The 18,288-nt window shown below is 40.0% G+C and overlaps 1 protein-coding gene across 1 annotated transcript in view; it reads right to left on the bottom strand.

Annotated features, from left to right (window-relative positions):
• LOC126336246 (cilia- and flagella-associated protein 57-like) overlaps positions 1 to 18,288 on the bottom strand; it is a 171,074-nt gene that overhangs the window by 75,089 nt on the left and 77,697 nt on the right. The window contains exon 5 of the mRNA XM_049999739.1: positions 15,495 to 15,645. Within this exon, the coding sequence (XP_049855696.1) occupies positions 15,495 to 15,645 (151 nt within the window). The remainder of the gene's footprint in view (positions 1 to 15,494; positions 15,646 to 18,288) is intronic.

Below are 18,288 nucleotides of genomic sequence, written 5' to 3'. Positions count from 1 at the left end.
CTTACTAACTTTATCCTAACCCAAGTACTTCTCATATGAAGGATGTATATAAACAAATCTGTGGCATAACCATGACCACCCACAAGGCACCCTGCTATGCCAAGCTTTTCATGGGCTCTCTAGAGAACACCTTCCTAGCCTCCCAAAACACCACATCCCTAATCTGGTTCAGGTTCATTGATGATATCATCATGATGTAGATCCAGGGACTTCATGCGGTCATCCTCAATGCAGCATGCCATCTTCCTGGTTGTTGACCATCTCTTATCTGACGACTCCATCTGCTCCTCTGTCCATGTTGAACCCTCCAACCACTAATAGCACCTGCATTTTGACAGCTGTCATCCCTTCGATGCCAAAAAATAAGTCCCATAAAGCCTGCCTCCCTTGTTCAGTATGCTGAGGGTCTCACAAAGGCCTTCATAGACGAACACTATACCCTAGACCGATTCCGCAAACAGATCTCCCATGCCACTTCATCTCAAAACCCCAATCTTCCCACCACCCCCAAAAACCAGCCACAAAGGAGTGCCCTTCATCACCTAGTTCCATCCCGGACTGGAAAAACTGAACCACATCCTTTGTCAGGTCTTTGACTAATAGTTATTGTGCCCTAAAATGATGGACATCCAACCTGAGATACTTCCCACCACTGATAAAGTGGTGTTCTGGTGTCCACCCAACCTCCACAACATTCTATTCCATACCTATTCCACTCCCAATCCCAACCCCTTGCTACAAGGATCATATCCCTGTGTAGTACCTAGGTGCAAAACCTGCCCAATCCACTCATCTAGCACTTTATATTCGAGACCTGTCACAGATTTATCCTACCCCATCAGGGGATGAGTCACATGTGAAAGCAGTCGTGTCATTTACCAACTCTGCTACAATCATTGTACAGCTTTTAATATTGGTACGACTACCGACCAGCTGTCCACCAGAATGAACAGGCACCAACAAACTGGCCAAGAGCAAAGTGGACCACCCTGTGGCACAACATGCAGCTGAATGCAACAAACTTGATTTCAGTGGCTGCTCTTCACTACCTAATCCATCTGGATCCTGTTGACAATGTGAAAGTAGCCAATTCTTGCAGAACTTCCTATAAAGGTGGTGGGGTTGCCATTTTCTCCAACTATAAATAAACTAAAGGCATAAATATAACAAAATATGCTATAGAATTGAACTTTGAAGCTACAGCACTGGAAACTAAAATTGCTGGGAATTGATGTTGTGTATTAGGTTTGTCCTACCCCCATGAACCATGGACCTTGTCGTTGGTGGGGAGGCTTGCATGCCTCAGCGATACAGATGGCCGTACTGTAGCTGCAATCACAACAGAGAGGTATCTGATGAGAGTCCAGACAAACATGTGGTTCCTGAAGAGGGGCAGCAGCGTTTTCAGTAGTTGCAGGGGCAACAGTCAGGATGATTGACTGATCTGGCCTTGCAACACTAACCAAAATGGCCTTGCTGTGCTGGTACTGTGAACAGCTGAAAGCAAGGGGAACTACGGCCGTAATTTTTCCCGAGGACATGCAGCTTTACTGTATGGTTAAATGATGATGGCTTCCTCTTGGGTAAAACAATCCGGAGGTAAAATAGTCCCCCATTCAGATCTCCGGGCGGGGACTACTCAAGAGGATGTCGTTATCAGGAGAAAGAAAACTGGCGTTCTACGGATCGGAGTGTGGAATATCAGATCCCTTAATCGGGCAGGTAGGTTAGAAAATTTAAAAAGGGAAATGGATAGGCTAAAGTTAGGTAAAGTGGGAATTAGTGAAGTTCGGTGGCAGGAGGAACAAGACTTCTGGTCAGGTGACTACAGGGTTATGAAGACAAAATCAAATAGGGGTAATGCAGGAATAGGTTTAATAATGAACAGGAAAATAGGAATGTGGGTAAGCTACTACAAACAGCATAGTGAACGCATTATTGTGGCCAAGATAGATACAAAGCCCACACCTACTACAGTAGTCCAAGTTTATATGCCAACTAGCTTTGCAGATGACGAAGAATTTGTAGAAATGTATGATGAAATAAAAGAAATTATTCAGATATTGAAGGGAGATGAAAATTTAATAGTAATGGGTGACTGGAATTCGAGTGTAGGAAAAGGGAGAGAAGGAAACATAGTAGGTGAATATGGATTGGGGCTAAGAAATGAAAGAGGAAGCCGCCTAGTAGAGTTTTACACAGAGCACAACTTAATCATAGCTAACACTTGGTTTAAGAATCATGAAAGAAGGTTGTATACGTGGAAGAACCCTGGAGATACTAAAAGGTATCAAATAGATTATATAATGGTAAGACAGAGATTTAGGAACCAGGTTTTAAGTTGTAAGACATTTCCAGGGGCAGATGTGGACTCGGTCCACAATCTATTGGTTATGAACCGTAGATTCAAACTGAAGAAACTGCAAAAAGGTGGGAATTTAAGGAGATGAGACCTGGATAAACTGACTAAACCAGAGGTTGTACAGAGTTTCAGGGAGAGCATAAGGGAACAATTGACTGGAATGGGGGAAAGAAATACAGTAGAAGAAGAATGGGTAGCTTTGAGTGATGAAGCAGTAAGGCAGCAGAGGATCAAGTAGGTAAAAAGACAAGGGCTAGTAGAAATCCTTGGGTAACAGAAGAAATATTGAATTTAATTGATGAAAGGAGAAAATATAAAAATGCAGTGAATGAAGCAGGCAAAAAGGGATACAAACGTCTCAAAAATGAGATTGACAGGAAGTGGAGAATGGCTAAGCAGGGATGGCTAGAGGACAAATGTAAGGATGTAGAGGCTTATCTCACTAAGGGTAAGAAAGATACTGCCTACAGAAACATTAAAGAGACCTTTGGAGATAAAAGAACCACTTGTATGAACATCAAGAGCTCAGACGGAAACCCAGTTCTAAGCAAAGAAGGGAAAGTAGAAAGGTGGAAGGAGTATATAGAGGGTCTATATAAGGGCAATGTACTTGAGGACAATATTATGGAAATGGAAGAGGATGTAGATGAAGATGAAATGGGAGATACAATACTGCGTGAAGAGTTTCACAGAGCACTGAAAAACCTGAGTTGAGACAAGGCCCTCGGAGTAGACAACATTCCATTGGAACTACTGATGGCCTTGGGAGTGCCAGTCCTGACAAAACTCTACCATCTGGTGAGCAAGATGTATGAGACAGGCGAAATACCCTCAGACTTCAAGAAGAATATAATAATTCCCATCCCAAAGAAAGCAGGTGTTGACAGATGTGAAAATTACCGAACAATCAGTTTAATAAGCCACAGATGCAAAATACTAACACGAATTCTTTACAGATGAATGGAAAAACTAGTAGAAGCCGACCTCGTGGAAGATCAGTTTTGGATTCCGCAGAAATACTGGAAAATGTGAGGGAATACTGACCTTATGACTTATCTTAGAAGAAAGATTAATGAAAGGCTAACCTACATTTCTAGCATTTGTAGCCTTAGAGAAAGCTTTTGACAATGTTGACTGGCATACTCTCTTTCAAATTCTAAAGGTGGCAGGGGTAAAATACAGGGAGCGAAAGGCTATTTACAATTTGTACAGAAACCAGATGGCAGTTATAAGAGTCGAGTGACATGAAAGGGAAGCAGTGGTTGGGAAGGGAGTGAGACAGGCTTGTAGCCTCGCCCCGAAGTTATTCAATGTGTATATTGAGCAAGTAGTAAAGGAAACAAAAGAAAAATTTGGAGTAGGTATTAAAATCCATGGAGAAGAAATAAAAAGTTTGAGGTTTGCCGATGACATTGTAATTCTGTCAGAGACAGACAGCAAAGGACTTGGAAGAGCAGTTGAATGGAATGGACAGTGACTTGAAAGGTGGATATAAGATGAACATCAACAAAAGCAAAACGAGTATAATGGAATGTAGTCGAATTAAGTCGGGTGATGCTGAGGGAATTAGATTAGGAAATGAGACACTTAAAGTAGTAAAGGAGTTTTGCTATTTAGGGAGCAAAATAACTGATTATGGTCGAAGTAGAGAGGATATAAAATGGCAAGGAAAGCATTTCTAAAGAAGAGAAATTTGTTAACATTGAGTATAGATTTAAGTGTCAGGAAGTCTTTTCTGAAAGTATTTGTATGGAGTGTTGCCATTTATGGAAGTGAAACATGGATGGTAAATCATTTGGACAAGAAGAGAATAGAAGCTTTCTTTGCAGTGTGTTAGCACATTAGCATGCACTTGAAAGGGATTTAAAGGTTAATATGAGATGTGCTAAATAACTTAAATGTTTTTTTAACGAAACATATTTGTGCAACAATATAATTTGAAATTTGTATTAGTTTGAAATAATGTGTTAGCGAGATATGTTCAAAAAATTCCAGAAAATTCATAATTTTATGCCAATAGTGTGTTAGAGAGAAATGCAGCTGGCATTCTTGCATATACCTGTGCTTAATATGTAACCATTGGAAGTTATATGTCTGTTAGTTATTGTTCAGTGCTGTACGGAGTAGAGCATTGTGTTGACACAGTTTTAAAATTGCAAGATGGCAGAGTCAGAGGAGCAACGTGTCTGCATTAAATATTGCACTGTACAGAGACACACCAAATGATGCAAGAAGCCTATGGTAAAGAGTTTTGAAACTGTACTCAGTGTTATGAATGGTTCACATGGTTTAGAAATGTCTGGACAGAAATTAAAGACGACCCTCATTCAAGAGCCCTTCAATAGATACCGAAGATGTTCATGTCAGGAATGTCAATAAATTGTGCATGCTAATCAAAAACTAACTGTTCAAGGGACTGCAGAAGAACATAACATTTCAGTTGGATCATGTCATGAAATCTTGACACAACATCTCGGACCATACCATGTTGCTGCCAGCTTCCTCCTGCACAAATGAGTTAAGACCAGAAGGACTTTCATCTTGCAATCTGTGAAGAGATTTTGGATTGCACAAATGGGAATGAGTTGTTCCTTAAGAGAATCATAACTGGCAATGAGACATGGATCTATAGGTATGTTGCTGAGACCAGTGTGCAGTCTTCACAATGGGTCGAAAGATTCTCCAAGACCAAAAACAAGCTCTTCAGGTTAGGTCAGATGTCAAAGCCATGGCAATAATTTTCTTTGACTTTGAAGGTTTCATTCACCATGAATTTTTACCACAGGGGCAAACCGTTTATTGATGATACTATTCGGATGTGTTGCAATACTTGTGAGAAAACTGATGAAGGAAATGGTCTGAAATGTGGCAAAACAATTCATGGCTTGTTGGTATGTGTCTGTTGTAAAAAGAAGGTTTCACTGCACTGCCTCATCCTCCATTCTCTGCAGACCTGGACCCTGTGGTCTTTCTTTTACTTCTAAAGCTGAAAACACCACTGAAAGACTGAAGATTTGCAACAGCAAGAGTCATACCAAGACTGCTTCCAGAAGTGGAAATGGCATTGGGAGCATTGTATCAATTGTGGGGGAGAGTATTCTGTAGAAGACCATGACCAATATATAAAAAGTAAGTGTAGAAAACTTTTTTGGACAAAGTTCTGGAATTTTTTGAACAGATGTCATATTGCCAGTACTTTGTATCTGAGGGGCACAACGTTTTAGTGATCAGACATGTCACCATCATCAGGTGCTGCTCTGGCAGAATGGGCTCCTGAGGGTGCACAGCCAACTTATATCTCCTCTACCCCAAGCTGTTCCCTCCACAGTTCAAGCCAGAGGAGCACTTCTGCATTCATGGAGATGTTCAGCATTCATGAAGATGCTTGTGTCTGCATCTGTGATTGTGTTGATGGAGTTGATGTGTCTCTGGTTGCCTGATCATTGTGTTTGCTGCACTTATTCTTAATTGACCACATGCTGGTCCCAAGCCTTGCTGAGGTAATAGCTGCAGTCCTGGCTGATGAGATTATCCCTGGTACTAATTTCAATGGCTTCTCTAATGACACTGTCCCACTATTTAAAAGTCTGCCTGAAAATCCTGGTATGGCCATATTCCATTGCATGATTTTCTGACAAACAGTGCTCTGTGACTGCCAACTTTTTGGGGTAAATTTGGTGATTGTACTGTGTTTTTGGCATCTGTCTTTGATAGTGCACACTGTTTGTCCAATATACATCTTGCCACATTGGCACAGGATTTGATATACTCAAGCCTTTTATGAGGCACTTTTTGTGGCCTATTTTTCTCTATAACATGCTGCTGCACAGTATAAAGGCTGTCACAACCTCTTTCTCCATGATTTCTTCCATCTTCATAGGTGGTAGTTGATGGGTGAAGAGTGCACTTAGTCTGCCATTCTGAGTAACCGTTTGTTTGGAACATATTTATGAAGTGTCCCATTTCCTGGGTCAGACTCTCTTTATCCAAGATACTGTACACCCTGAGAACTAGTATTTTTAGTTCCCTATTCCTTGGTGCAGCATGGTGGTAGCTATCTGAATGTAAATACAGGTCAGTGTGTTATCTTCCAACACACACTGTGGTTCAGGGTGTCATCAGTTCTTCTCTTGACCATGATGTCCAGAAATGGCAGTCTTCCTTCTTCAGTCTTCATAGTGAATTTGATGTTGGGATGTACAGAGTTCATTTTTAAAAGAAGTCCCTTCCATGGGGCCAGATGATTGGATTGGATTGATTTGGGGAAAGAGACCTTACAGCGAAGTCATCGGTTAGGAAGGAAGTCGGAGGTGTCCTGTGAAAGGAACCATCCCAGCATTTGCCTAAAGCGATTTAGGGAACTCACAGAAAACCTAAATTAGGATGGTTGGACGTGGGATTGAACTGCCATCCTCACGAATGCGAGTCCTGTGAGCTAACCACTGCGCCACCTCGCACGGTGAGCCAGATGACAAATGTGTCATACATACAATGGAAAAAAAACAGGTGAGTTCTCCATTTGTGTGACATCAGGGCCTCTTCCTCAAACTGCTACATATACAAATTCACAACTACTGCTGAAAGTGAAGTGCCCACAGTGACTTACTTGATTTGTTCATAGCATTCTCCATTAAAAAGAAAATATGTGGTGGTTAGGACATGCCTGAATAGATCAGTGGTCTGCTCGTAAAATTTCTGAACAGCAAGTTTTAGTGACTCATTTAGAGGCACCCTGGTGAATAACAAAATGTCAGAGCTCACCATGTTATCTGAGACCTTCAGCCTAAAGTTATTGAGGCATGTTACAAACCCCATAGAAGTGCTGATTTGATGGGGGCACTTACCCACATAAGAACTCAGTATCTCTGTCAGATATTTTGCCAGCAAATATGTAGGAGCTCTGATTTTACTGACAATGGCGTATAATGGCACCCTATCTTTGTAGACATTGCGGCATCCATGAAATCTTGGCGGCACAGGTCCTTCTGGTGACAATTTCTTGTGACCTCCTCTGATAACTCAGAGTCGTTGAGAAGTGCTTTGGTCTTGCTCTTTGCCTTCTCAGTGGGGTCAGTAATGATCTTCTTGTAGGAGTCATCATTTAGCATCTTCTGAGTAGTCCTTGTGGGAGAGAGCAACAGGAGGTATCATAAAAAAATCTCAGGGCACTCCCTCGGGTTCCTAATGGCCACCCTCTCTTAGCCAGTAATGTTTGACTTCATAGTTTTAGTCATTATCAGCGCATAACAAGTTTCACAACACACATCTTCAGCTGTATCAGGCAGTAATCACATGGAAACCTGTTCAACTGCGCTGACAATGTACCCAACAGGTGTGAATTTAGCGGTGAGGGTGAAATTAAGTCTCCACTCCAGGACTGTAACTGCAGCATATCTCTGCTTCATGTTAAGCAGATTGATGGCAGTCTTTCATGGGGCATCCAGTTACGCTTTGTCAACAAGATATGGACTGTTCAGTCAACAAATACGCTGGGAATAACTGAAGAATCACATCACATCAGTTTATGGGGTGGAGATGTACCACAGCTTGAAGAAATTTGACAAACTGGACCAATGAAGATCCCATTTGCTGAGTGCTCCTGCATTTCTGAAGAGATACCAAAGTTCACATATCACACTGATTCTGCAGCAGCCAGCAGAAGCAAGAAGTATGCCAGCTTTGTCTTAATACATGGGCCAGCACACTTCTCCCCCTCCCCCCTGTCTCCCTCGCCCCCTTCCCCAGAGCCTTGAATAAACAGCTCCCAAGAACTTCACAAACTACATTTAGAATTGGCCAATCATTTTAACTCTTGGACCTGGGACCGGATTGATGGCATAACCAGGGTGGCAGCCAATTCCGCTCGTAGCAAGGCTACAAAATATGAAACATCAAAATACTCACATATCTTTGATCAAGCAGCAAGACTGTCATCAAGCTGACTAACATGCAGCTCAGTGATGATGTGCTTTTGGTCTTGGAAGAGGGTACTTCACTTTGCTCCCATCCCTAAGTTGACACTGGTCACAGACATCACCACTCCAGTTAAATAGTTTCCCATGCAACTAATACATCAGAAGCAGAATGGAGACTGTGAATTGAGACTATGAACTTAAACATTACCACCAAAGAGAAGGCAGCCATTTGTAACCTGAAAGAGTGCCCTGAAATTGTTATCTTATGTGCCAGTAAAGACAATGCCACTGTTGTTTTCTCCCACGAGGGTGACATGGAGAAGATGTAAAGCTTGCTCAATGAAGACTCTTACAGGAAACAAGAAGGTGTAGAACAAGACCAGGGTGCTTCTCAAGGAATTGGAGTTATCAGGAAACTGTGACCACAAGGACCTAAGATCCATAAAGATGGGCTGCCATTATGTTCCACTGCCAGCAATGCCAGAGCTCCTACATATTTGCTGGTAAAATACCTGACAGAGATAAATACACTGCCAGAAACCAAAGAATCACATAACATATCTTTATGAAGAGGAGATGTACATCAGCATGGAGAAATTTGATAAGCTGCACCACCAAAATTGCTGTTTGCAGAGTACTCTTGCATTTTTGGAGAGGTGTCATGCCCAGCATGATGTGCTACTCTATGGTAAAGAAACGCAATCACAATTAGTGCTTATGTGGGTAAATGCCCACAACATCTCTGCAATTCTATGGACTTTGTGAAATGCCTTAGCAAATTCAGGTTGAAGGACTCATTTATAATGGTGAGCTTTGACATCATTTTGTTATCCAACAGGGTGCCTCTAAGTGAGTCTCTAGAACTCATTGGTCAGAAGTCTGATGAGAACACTACAGATCTTTTCAGGCCTATCCTAACCTCCTTCTGTTTCCTGTTTAATGCTGAACACTATGAGCAAATAATGGAGTCACCATGAGCAGTCCACTATCAACAGTAACTTTGATTTCATATATGGGACACTTTGAAGAAGAGGCCCTGATGTCATTCGACTGTAAGCCCAACTGCGTTTTCCATTATGTAGATCACAAATTTGTCATTTGGCAACATGAAAGGGACAAACTCCTTGGCTTCCTTGTACATCTGAACTCCATACCTCCCAACATCAAATTCACTATGGTAACTGAAGAAAGAGGAAGGCTACCATTCCTGAATGTCATGGTCAAGAGAAGAGCACATGGCACTCTGAGCCACAGTGTGTCTTGGAAGAAAACACACTGAACTGCATTTGCATTCAGATGACTGCCACCACCCTGCACTGAGGAATGGGATACTAAAAACACTAGTACACAGGGTGCACACCATCTCAGACAAAAAATGGAACCCTTCAGAACTGTGTTCCAAAAAAATGGATACTCAGAATGGCAGATTAAGTGTGCTCTTCACACCACCACTAGAGTAAAACCTGTGGAAGTGGAAGAAATCATGAAGGAAGAGGTAGCCACAGCCTATATACCATATGCCATATTCTATTGGGAAAGTCAGGTACATAATGAAAATGCACCCTGTGTGAAATGTGTATTGCACAATCAGTAAAATTCCAGTGTTATTGGGGAGTGTCAAAGATGAACTTTGTTTGTCGAAGGCTTGGATTTATCAGATTCTGTTCCATTGTGCAAAACATATATTGGACCAACAGTGTCCCCAACAAAAACAGATGCTGAGAACATTTTTGATTAATGTACCTCAACCAGTTGGCTGTCACAGAGCACTATATGTCAGAAAGCATGTGACGGAATATGACCATACCAGGGCTTTTGTGTAGACTTCTAAATACTGGGGCAGTCTCTTTAGAGAAGGCAATGAAATTAGCACCAGGGATAACCTTGTTATTCAGGATTGCAGCTATAATCTCAGCAGGGCTTGGGACCAGCACTGGGTCTAATTAAGAAGATGCTCAGCAAACACATTGATATGGCGACCAGCGAGGACAGAGCAAGTACATCGGCACTACTACAGACATTGATATGAGCATCTCTTGCACAGCTCATGGAGGAAATGGCTTGTGGAAGGAGAGGATATAAGTTGGGCACATTCCCTCAGGAGCTCAGTTCATCAGTCCACCTGATGATGGGAACATGTCTGACCACTGAAATATTATGGAATGATTTACTTTTTATTTTTATTTTAATATCAAGTTCTGTAGGACCAAATTGAGGAGCAAATCTCCAAGGTCATGGAACATGTCAGTACATGAACTTACAACATAAAAAGTAATAACAGATAAAAATAAATGTTCATCAACCTGAAATAAAATCAGTCCATAAGTTTAAGCAAATGCTATCAGCAATACAATGAGAATCATCTGAATTTTTCAAGGAACTCCTCGACAGAATAGAAGGAGTGACCCATGAGGAAACTCTTCAGTTTCGATTTGAAAGCGCATGGATTACTGCTAAGATTTTTGAATTCGAGTGGCAGCTTATTGAAAATGGATGCAGCAGTACACTGTACACCTTTTTGCACAAGAGTTAAGGAAGTCCGATCCAAAAGGAGGTTTGATTTCTGCCAATTATTAACCACGTGAAAGCTGCTTATTGTTGGAAATAAACTAATATTGGTAACAAGAAACGACAATAAGGAATATACATATTGAGAGGCCAATGTCAAAATACCCAGACTCGTGAAAAGAGGTCGACAAGAGGTTCGTGAACTCACACCACTTATTGGCCGAACCACCTGTTTCTGAGCCAAAAATATCCTTCTAGAATGGGAAGAGTTACCCCAAAACATAATACCATACAACATAAGTGAATGAAAATCAGTAAAGTAGACTAATTTACGAGTCAAAATATCACTCACATTCGATACCATTCGAATAGTGAAAATGGCAGTATTAAGTCTTTGAACAAGATCCTAAATGTGGGCTTTCCACAACAACTTACTATCTATCTGAACACCTAGGAATTTGAACTGTTCAGTTTCAGTTATCATATGCCCATTCTGTGAGATTAAAATGTCAGGTTTTGTTGAATTGTGTGTTAGGAAGTGTAAAAACTGAGTCTTACTGTGATTTATCGTTAGTTTATTTTCTACAAGCCATGAACTGAGGTCATGTACTGCTCTACTTGAAACTGAGTCAATGTTGCACACAAAATCCTTTACTACCAAGCTAGTGTCATCAGCAAACAGAAATATTTTAGAGTTACCCATAATACTAGAGGGCATATCATTTATATAAATAAGGAACAGGAGCGGCCCCAACACTGATCCCTGGGGCGCCCCCCACTTGACAGTACCCCACTCAGATCCCACATCACAGCCGTTATCAACATTGTGAATAATAACCTTTTGCTGCCTGTTGATAAAGTAAGAGGTGTACCAATTGTGAACTACTCCCCAAATTCCATAACTTCTAGAGAATTTTTTTGTGAGCAACACAATTAATTATCTTAGTTAAATAATCTAAGATGCCTAGCATTTTGAACCTTTTGTTTAATCTATCCAGTAACTCACAGATAAAAGAGAATATAACATTTACGACTGTTAAGCCATTTCTAAATGCAAACTGTACATTTGATAGCAAATTATGTGAAATAAAATGATCAATTATCTTTATTTACACAGCCTTTTCAATATTTTTAGTGAACACTGATGGCATAGAAATAGACTTAAAATTGCCTATGTGATTCCTTTCTCCCTTTTTATAAAGCACTTTACTACTGAGTACTTTAATCGTTCAGGACACTGACCATTCTTAAAGGAAAAATTACAAATATGGCTAAGAACAGGGCTCACATGTGCAGCACAGTACTTTTATATTCTGCTAGGTACTCCACCATATCCATGAGAGTCCTTAGTCTTCAGTGATGTAAATATTGACTCAGTCACCCACTCGTAAGTATAACAGAGGAGTATTTCTGACATCAATCTCTAAAAGGTATTTTGCAATAGAGTTTTTATTTTATTCACTGGCAATGCTGAGAAAGTGATTGTTAAATACTGTACATATATCTGACTTATCTGTAACAGAAATATTTTTACTATGAACTGACTTTATGTTGTCAACCTTGTGATGCTGTGATGCTGACCAGACACTTCCTTCACTACTGATCATACAGTTTTAATTTTATCCTGTGAATTAGCTATTCTATTCGCATACTGTGTACTATTTGCCTTCCGAGTAATATTTTTAAACACATTAAAATACTGTTTGTAATGGGCTACTGTAGCTTGTGACTACTTCTAACATTTTGATATAATTCCCTCTTTCATCCACACGATATTCTTATCCCACTGTCACGTAGGCTGCCTTTTACTGCTACTACCCTGTTTAGAACATTCTAATTTAAAGCAGCTTTCAAAGAAAGCATAATATTTTTCAGCTATGTTATCAGCACTATAAACATCCTGCCACTCTTGTTCCTTAATCAGGCTTAAAAAACTCTCTACTGCCATTGGACTAGCTTTTCTACATATCTCATAATTATATATAACATTTTTTGAGTACAAAAACCTTTTAGTGTTAAAATGTGTGCATAATCATCTGAAAGGTCATTCACCCTTTTACTAACACTGTTCATGTCAGTGCCATGATACGTTTCCAGATTCAAATGGAATAGTTTTTTACATACATGCTCACTACATAAAGAAGTCCTTGAAAAACAGTCTCTGAATTGGCAGATTATTTATGTTGTGCTCTGATATTACCAATAATGTCAGAGTCAATGTCTGTAAGCAATTCACTAACTTCATCTCTAACATGACTTATATTTTGATGAAATATATTAATTCCTTCTCTACTTGGATACCTGACCTCTCCTGATGATTATTCCTATGTCAAAGGGACTTCCTTTAAGCAGTGATATCTGTCAGTTGACTTCAGTCTAAAAATGGTGCAGCTCTAACACCCACTGCTACAGGAATTTTTCCGTGTGTGTGACCCTACCACTGTCCACTACACTCTCTCCTCTAGGCTTTGCCTATCGAGGGACAGGTCATGTCTGGTGAAATCTGAGCTATTGCTTTCTCCAACCCCATGTTAATGCACTAATGTGCATGAAGTGCACATTAGTGCCACCAATTTGAGTACCTATCTTTACCAGGTCACCACCTACTTCATACTCTCCATCCCTATTAAGACTATTCCCAGGTCTAGAAACAACCACTACCTGATACTTTTTAGTAAAAGTCCAACATAACTCTCCTGTGTTAACAGTCATCTGAGCCAAACCTGGGCTAGACTTCACAATGCTGGTGACCTGGTATTTATTCCCTAACACTTCCTGCAACTTCTGGCACACAATTCTGCCACATGAACTACATAGCCGCACAACCTTCTTCTTTCTTCTAGAATTTGCAACTGACTTATGCTTCATAACTGCTGAGGACAGCTGCATGTTTCCTACACCTACAGCTACAAGATGTTCTTCTCCACTTCTTGACAGCTGGTCAAATCTATTGGTTATACACAAAGTACAACTGTCTGAATTTCTCCTCCTCCTAGATGCCTTCTTACCAACTTTCAGTTCCCAGCACCTTTCACCCTCCTCAACCTCTCTAGTTCATCCTTAGCATATTATAACTGCACCTGAAAGTCACATATTTTATCTTCCTGCTCCTGTATCAACTTATTTCTGTGACAGATTCTGCATTTCCATGAGAGGATATAACTAGAATGCCCACTGGCTTCCCCACTGTGTTCCTGCAATGAAAATACTTTTAACAAATCTCAGAAACAACATGAGACGCCATTGAAAGCTACTAATGTTAATAACTGAATAATAGTGCACAAACAACTTTGTCAGAACTGAACTTAATAACTGCTACAGTTCCTACTGCATGGCATGAAACACACTCTAATATTTGTATGAACGATTGGAAACTAAATTTAACATTTGAATACAGTGCACAAACAACTTTGTCAGTACTTAGCTTTGACCTCACATAGTCAAAAATGTTATATCTTGTAGACATACTAATGTTATGCAACAAGCTATTTCCTTTGTCAGAAAAGTTTCAGGACAGTTTTTTTAGTACATTCCATTTACTAAGTAATGATGCTAGCTCATATCAAAGCAGACCCCTTGGCTATCTATATACAGTTGCCAATGTTCCTGGAGGTCTTGGAAGCAAGCAGGGAAGTCTTTAACTGCAATGCTTGTAAGCTCATTTGTCACAACCCATTGTATGTCTGTGATATCCTGATGAAGCTTTCCTTTCAGTCACCTTTTCACTCTCAGAACAAGAAAAAATTGCAAGGCAAGAGGTCTTGCGAATATGGAGGATGTGGGATGACATAACAGAATGTCTGGCTAGATACTCAGTAACAGATGAAGCTGTTTGGGGTCTTCCATGGTTATACAGTAAGAACCAGTCCTGAGAATGCCAGATATCAAGGCTTTGATATCGAATTGCATTTTGATACTTTGTATGAGAGTCATACTGGTAGCGTAAACTTTCATTATAATCTTTGATGGAAGTGTGGGATGATGTCTAGCTCTATCCAGTAATTCTGTTGAAATTCTCTGTCTTTCCTCTTTACGTTTATCTGCTAGTGTGTGACAGAAGAGTTTCGCATTAAGTTTCCAGTTCAGTAAATTTTCATGTAAAATCTTATGATACACATCAGAATTCAAATTAAGTTCTTCTGATATTGCATGCACAATTACATGATGGTGTTCTTGCTACATGTGCTTCACACACTCCACATTTGCATTAATATGTAATGTAGATGGACAACTGGCTCTGGGAACATCTTGCATTGAATCTCTGCTTTCACAAAACCTTTTGTGCCACTCAAAAAGAAGGCTTCTTGAAGGTGCCTCAGTTGTATATGCTTGCTTAATCATTGTCCCTGTTTCAATAGGGGTTTTCCCAAGCTTGATGCAGAACTTAATGTTCTCCTTTGCTCATAACTGGCATCCATTATGTCACCATAACTAATGGACCGAGAAGCCAGTCAGATGCTAAGCACAGCCTGCTTTGCACAGAAACATGACCAACTTCAACTTCATTTCAAGGATGCATACATACCAGGCAACATAATAACATTTGCTCCTTTTTAGTATTTCAAACTAAGACATTAAAAAACCTGTTCTTGAACTTTTCTGACAAAGGGAGTATATGATTTTTAAAAGCCACAAAGGATGTTTACAACTTTGGAAGTTCAGTAACTGTGATACAGTTTGTGTGCATATTTTCTGATCAAAGTTATTACCTTCTCTGCGAGACTTATATCTCTTTCAGCAATTTCAGTTTTTATATCAACAATGTCTTTTTCGAACAATTCTATCATTTCCTTGAATGTTTTTTGTTCATTTTGCATTTTCTGGATTTGACATCTGTACTCATCAACATCCTTTTCAACACTGCTTGAAAAATTGTAACAAATCAGATTTATAAAGAAACTAAAAAGTAAGTATATTAATTAATTAATATATATACAATTTATATTTATTACAATGCAACATGTTTGAGTACAGTTATTATAAGAAAAAATTATAGCATAAAATTGCACTGGTTGACAAATTACAACACAATTAGAGGTTCACACAACATCTGAGTAAGAACAAGGTCGCCCATATGATAGTCTGTAGGAGGGGAAGGGGGAAGGGGGAGGGGGGGGGGAGCGCTAGACCTGGGGGTATGGACTATTTTTAATATTTTGGGAGATCAATGGTGACTTGTGAGTAGCCACAAAAAGTTCCAGTTACAGCCTAGTTAAAAACCTAAAAAGAAAAAGAAACATTTCACTATATTGTATTTTTTTCTTTGTCTGAGAGTTGCATGGGAGGAGAGTGGGGGGGAGGGGGGGGGAGATTCCCTCCAAGCATTAGTGCCTTTCAAGATTGCCAGGTATCCCCTACACAAAATCTAATCAAAACAAAACATAGGCCTAAAACTCAAGATACATCATAACAGAGCACTGCATTTTATCTTATTGATCTTCATGCTGCAGGCTTTTAAATGGATAAATCACCTTCTCCATTAATTCAGCTTCTAATGTAGCCATTGAAAAATGTTTTCCCACTGATAAGTCCATATGAGGCTGAAAATTCTTTCTGAAGCAACATTGGAATGAGGTATAGACAATATAAAACGTACATTCCTGAAGAGGTTTTCACAGTTTTTGTAGTGGCAGAAATATTTCAGCCACTAAGATTAAAAATGTTTTACTCTTCTTCCTTGAGACAGATGTTTAATAGTACAAATTCTTCAAATGTCAACTCCTCATCTACACAAAGTTCATACTGAGAAGTCACTTCATGAATGCTGAAACTGAAAATTGTTTTCCTGTTCCTGAAAATGGTTTGAAAGCTTTCTATGTGCTCTCTTCAAAGTCAAATCGTTTGTCAAGATAGTCTTCACTATGTTGCAAGTAACTGGCCACTTTTCTTTTGAATATATTATGTGATCATCATTTCCTGTGTTCAAAATGGCTGACAATGCCACACAACCATAAAACTCATCTTCCTTTCTTTGTTCCACAGAGGATTTAAAGTGGTTTATAAGGTCAAATAAGACAGTGTATCATCAAATTGACTTTTTGCATTTAATGATACAAAATAACCACCAATGATCATTGTAAAGCCCAGATAGGCCAAAGATAATTCATCTTAAAAAAAAAAAAGGGCCGGATATAACTTGTTGTGTACTCATGTGAGAACAAGTATGATTTCATTGGTTCAAAGTTTTTCACTATTTGCACTATGACCAGACTGAGAGATAGACAGCATGTTTCTATGTGTTCTAAGATCTCATGGTATTCAGTCTCCATCTAAGGAAAAATTTCTTTAGTTCACTGATTGTTCTAGTAGACTGATGGAACTGATTACATGCACTGGCACAAAAAAAGTTGCTACACCTCTTTACAGGTTTCAAATTCACTAGACATTCATTGCTGCAATAGCTTATGTAGTGTCCAGATCAATAGCACAAGAGGCTCCGAGGTACCAGGTATCAACAATGCTGAACACCCATATTAGTACATAGTGAAAATGACAATGCAGGCACTGAACCTGGAATCCAGTTAGTTGAACAGGTAGTGAATACTGTCCTGGAATATGTTTCTCCACACATGCTCAACCCTTTTAAATAGTTCTGTAAGAGTTGCTGCTTAATATGTCACACAAGTCTCTTCTCATCCCATCATACCTCACATGTTCTTGATTGGAGACAAGGGTAGAGATTATGCTGGCCAGGGAAATTTCTGCACATCTTGCGGAGCATGGTGAGTTTCACAGACACTGTAGGGTGAGCACCACCTTCCTCTTGCAAGAATGGCAAAAGAATGGGTCTAACAACATTCTATATATAGTGAGCACTGGTTAGCAACCTTTCCAGAAACCGCAAAAGTGAATGAGAATTGTAGCTTATCACACCACAGACCATAAGGCCTGTGGTGGGGCCAGTGTGTCTTTGATGAACGCACTCTACAAGACAGGCTCACCAAGACCACGTTGTAAGCACAAATGACCATCCCTTGCGTGCAAGTGAATCTGCTTTCATTGCTGAAGACCACAGTGTACCATTACATCTTCCAAGTGATCCTCTCACAGCACCAGTCTGGCCATCCTTGTTGATGCTGTGGCATGAGTGGAAGATGGGCTATAGATGTGTGTACCTCTATTCCCACTGCAGTTCGTGTTGACACATCTGGGCTCACAAGCCCTCTTATCTGTGCTGTGGTAGCTGTACAATCTGTCACTGCTGCCCATATGATATAACAATCCTGGCAGATGTGTGTGTGGCTCTGACATCCAGAACCTCATCTACAAATGTGAGAATGTTCACATGATCACTGATACTGGCATCATTGTACAACTGACACAGCACATCCAACTTGTGCGGCAATTCTCTGAAAGGACCATTTTGTGACTCGGAGAGCCACAGTTTGACCCTTTTCAAACTCACTCAGTTCGCTGTAGGAAGCATGAGTGCACCTCTGTTGTATGGTTGTCTGCTTGCTTCTCACATTTTAAAGTGGGGACCATAATATTGTCCATACTCCT

The sequence above is a fragment of the Schistocerca gregaria genome, chromosome 2, assembly GCF_023897955.1.
Source record: "Schistocerca gregaria isolate iqSchGreg1 chromosome 2, iqSchGreg1.2, whole genome shotgun sequence".
Lineage (NCBI taxonomy): Eukaryota > Metazoa > Arthropoda > Insecta > Orthoptera > Acrididae > Schistocerca > Schistocerca gregaria.
The sequence above is the reverse complement of the archived record's forward strand: the minus strand, read 5'-3'. Positions and strand labels throughout refer to the sequence as shown.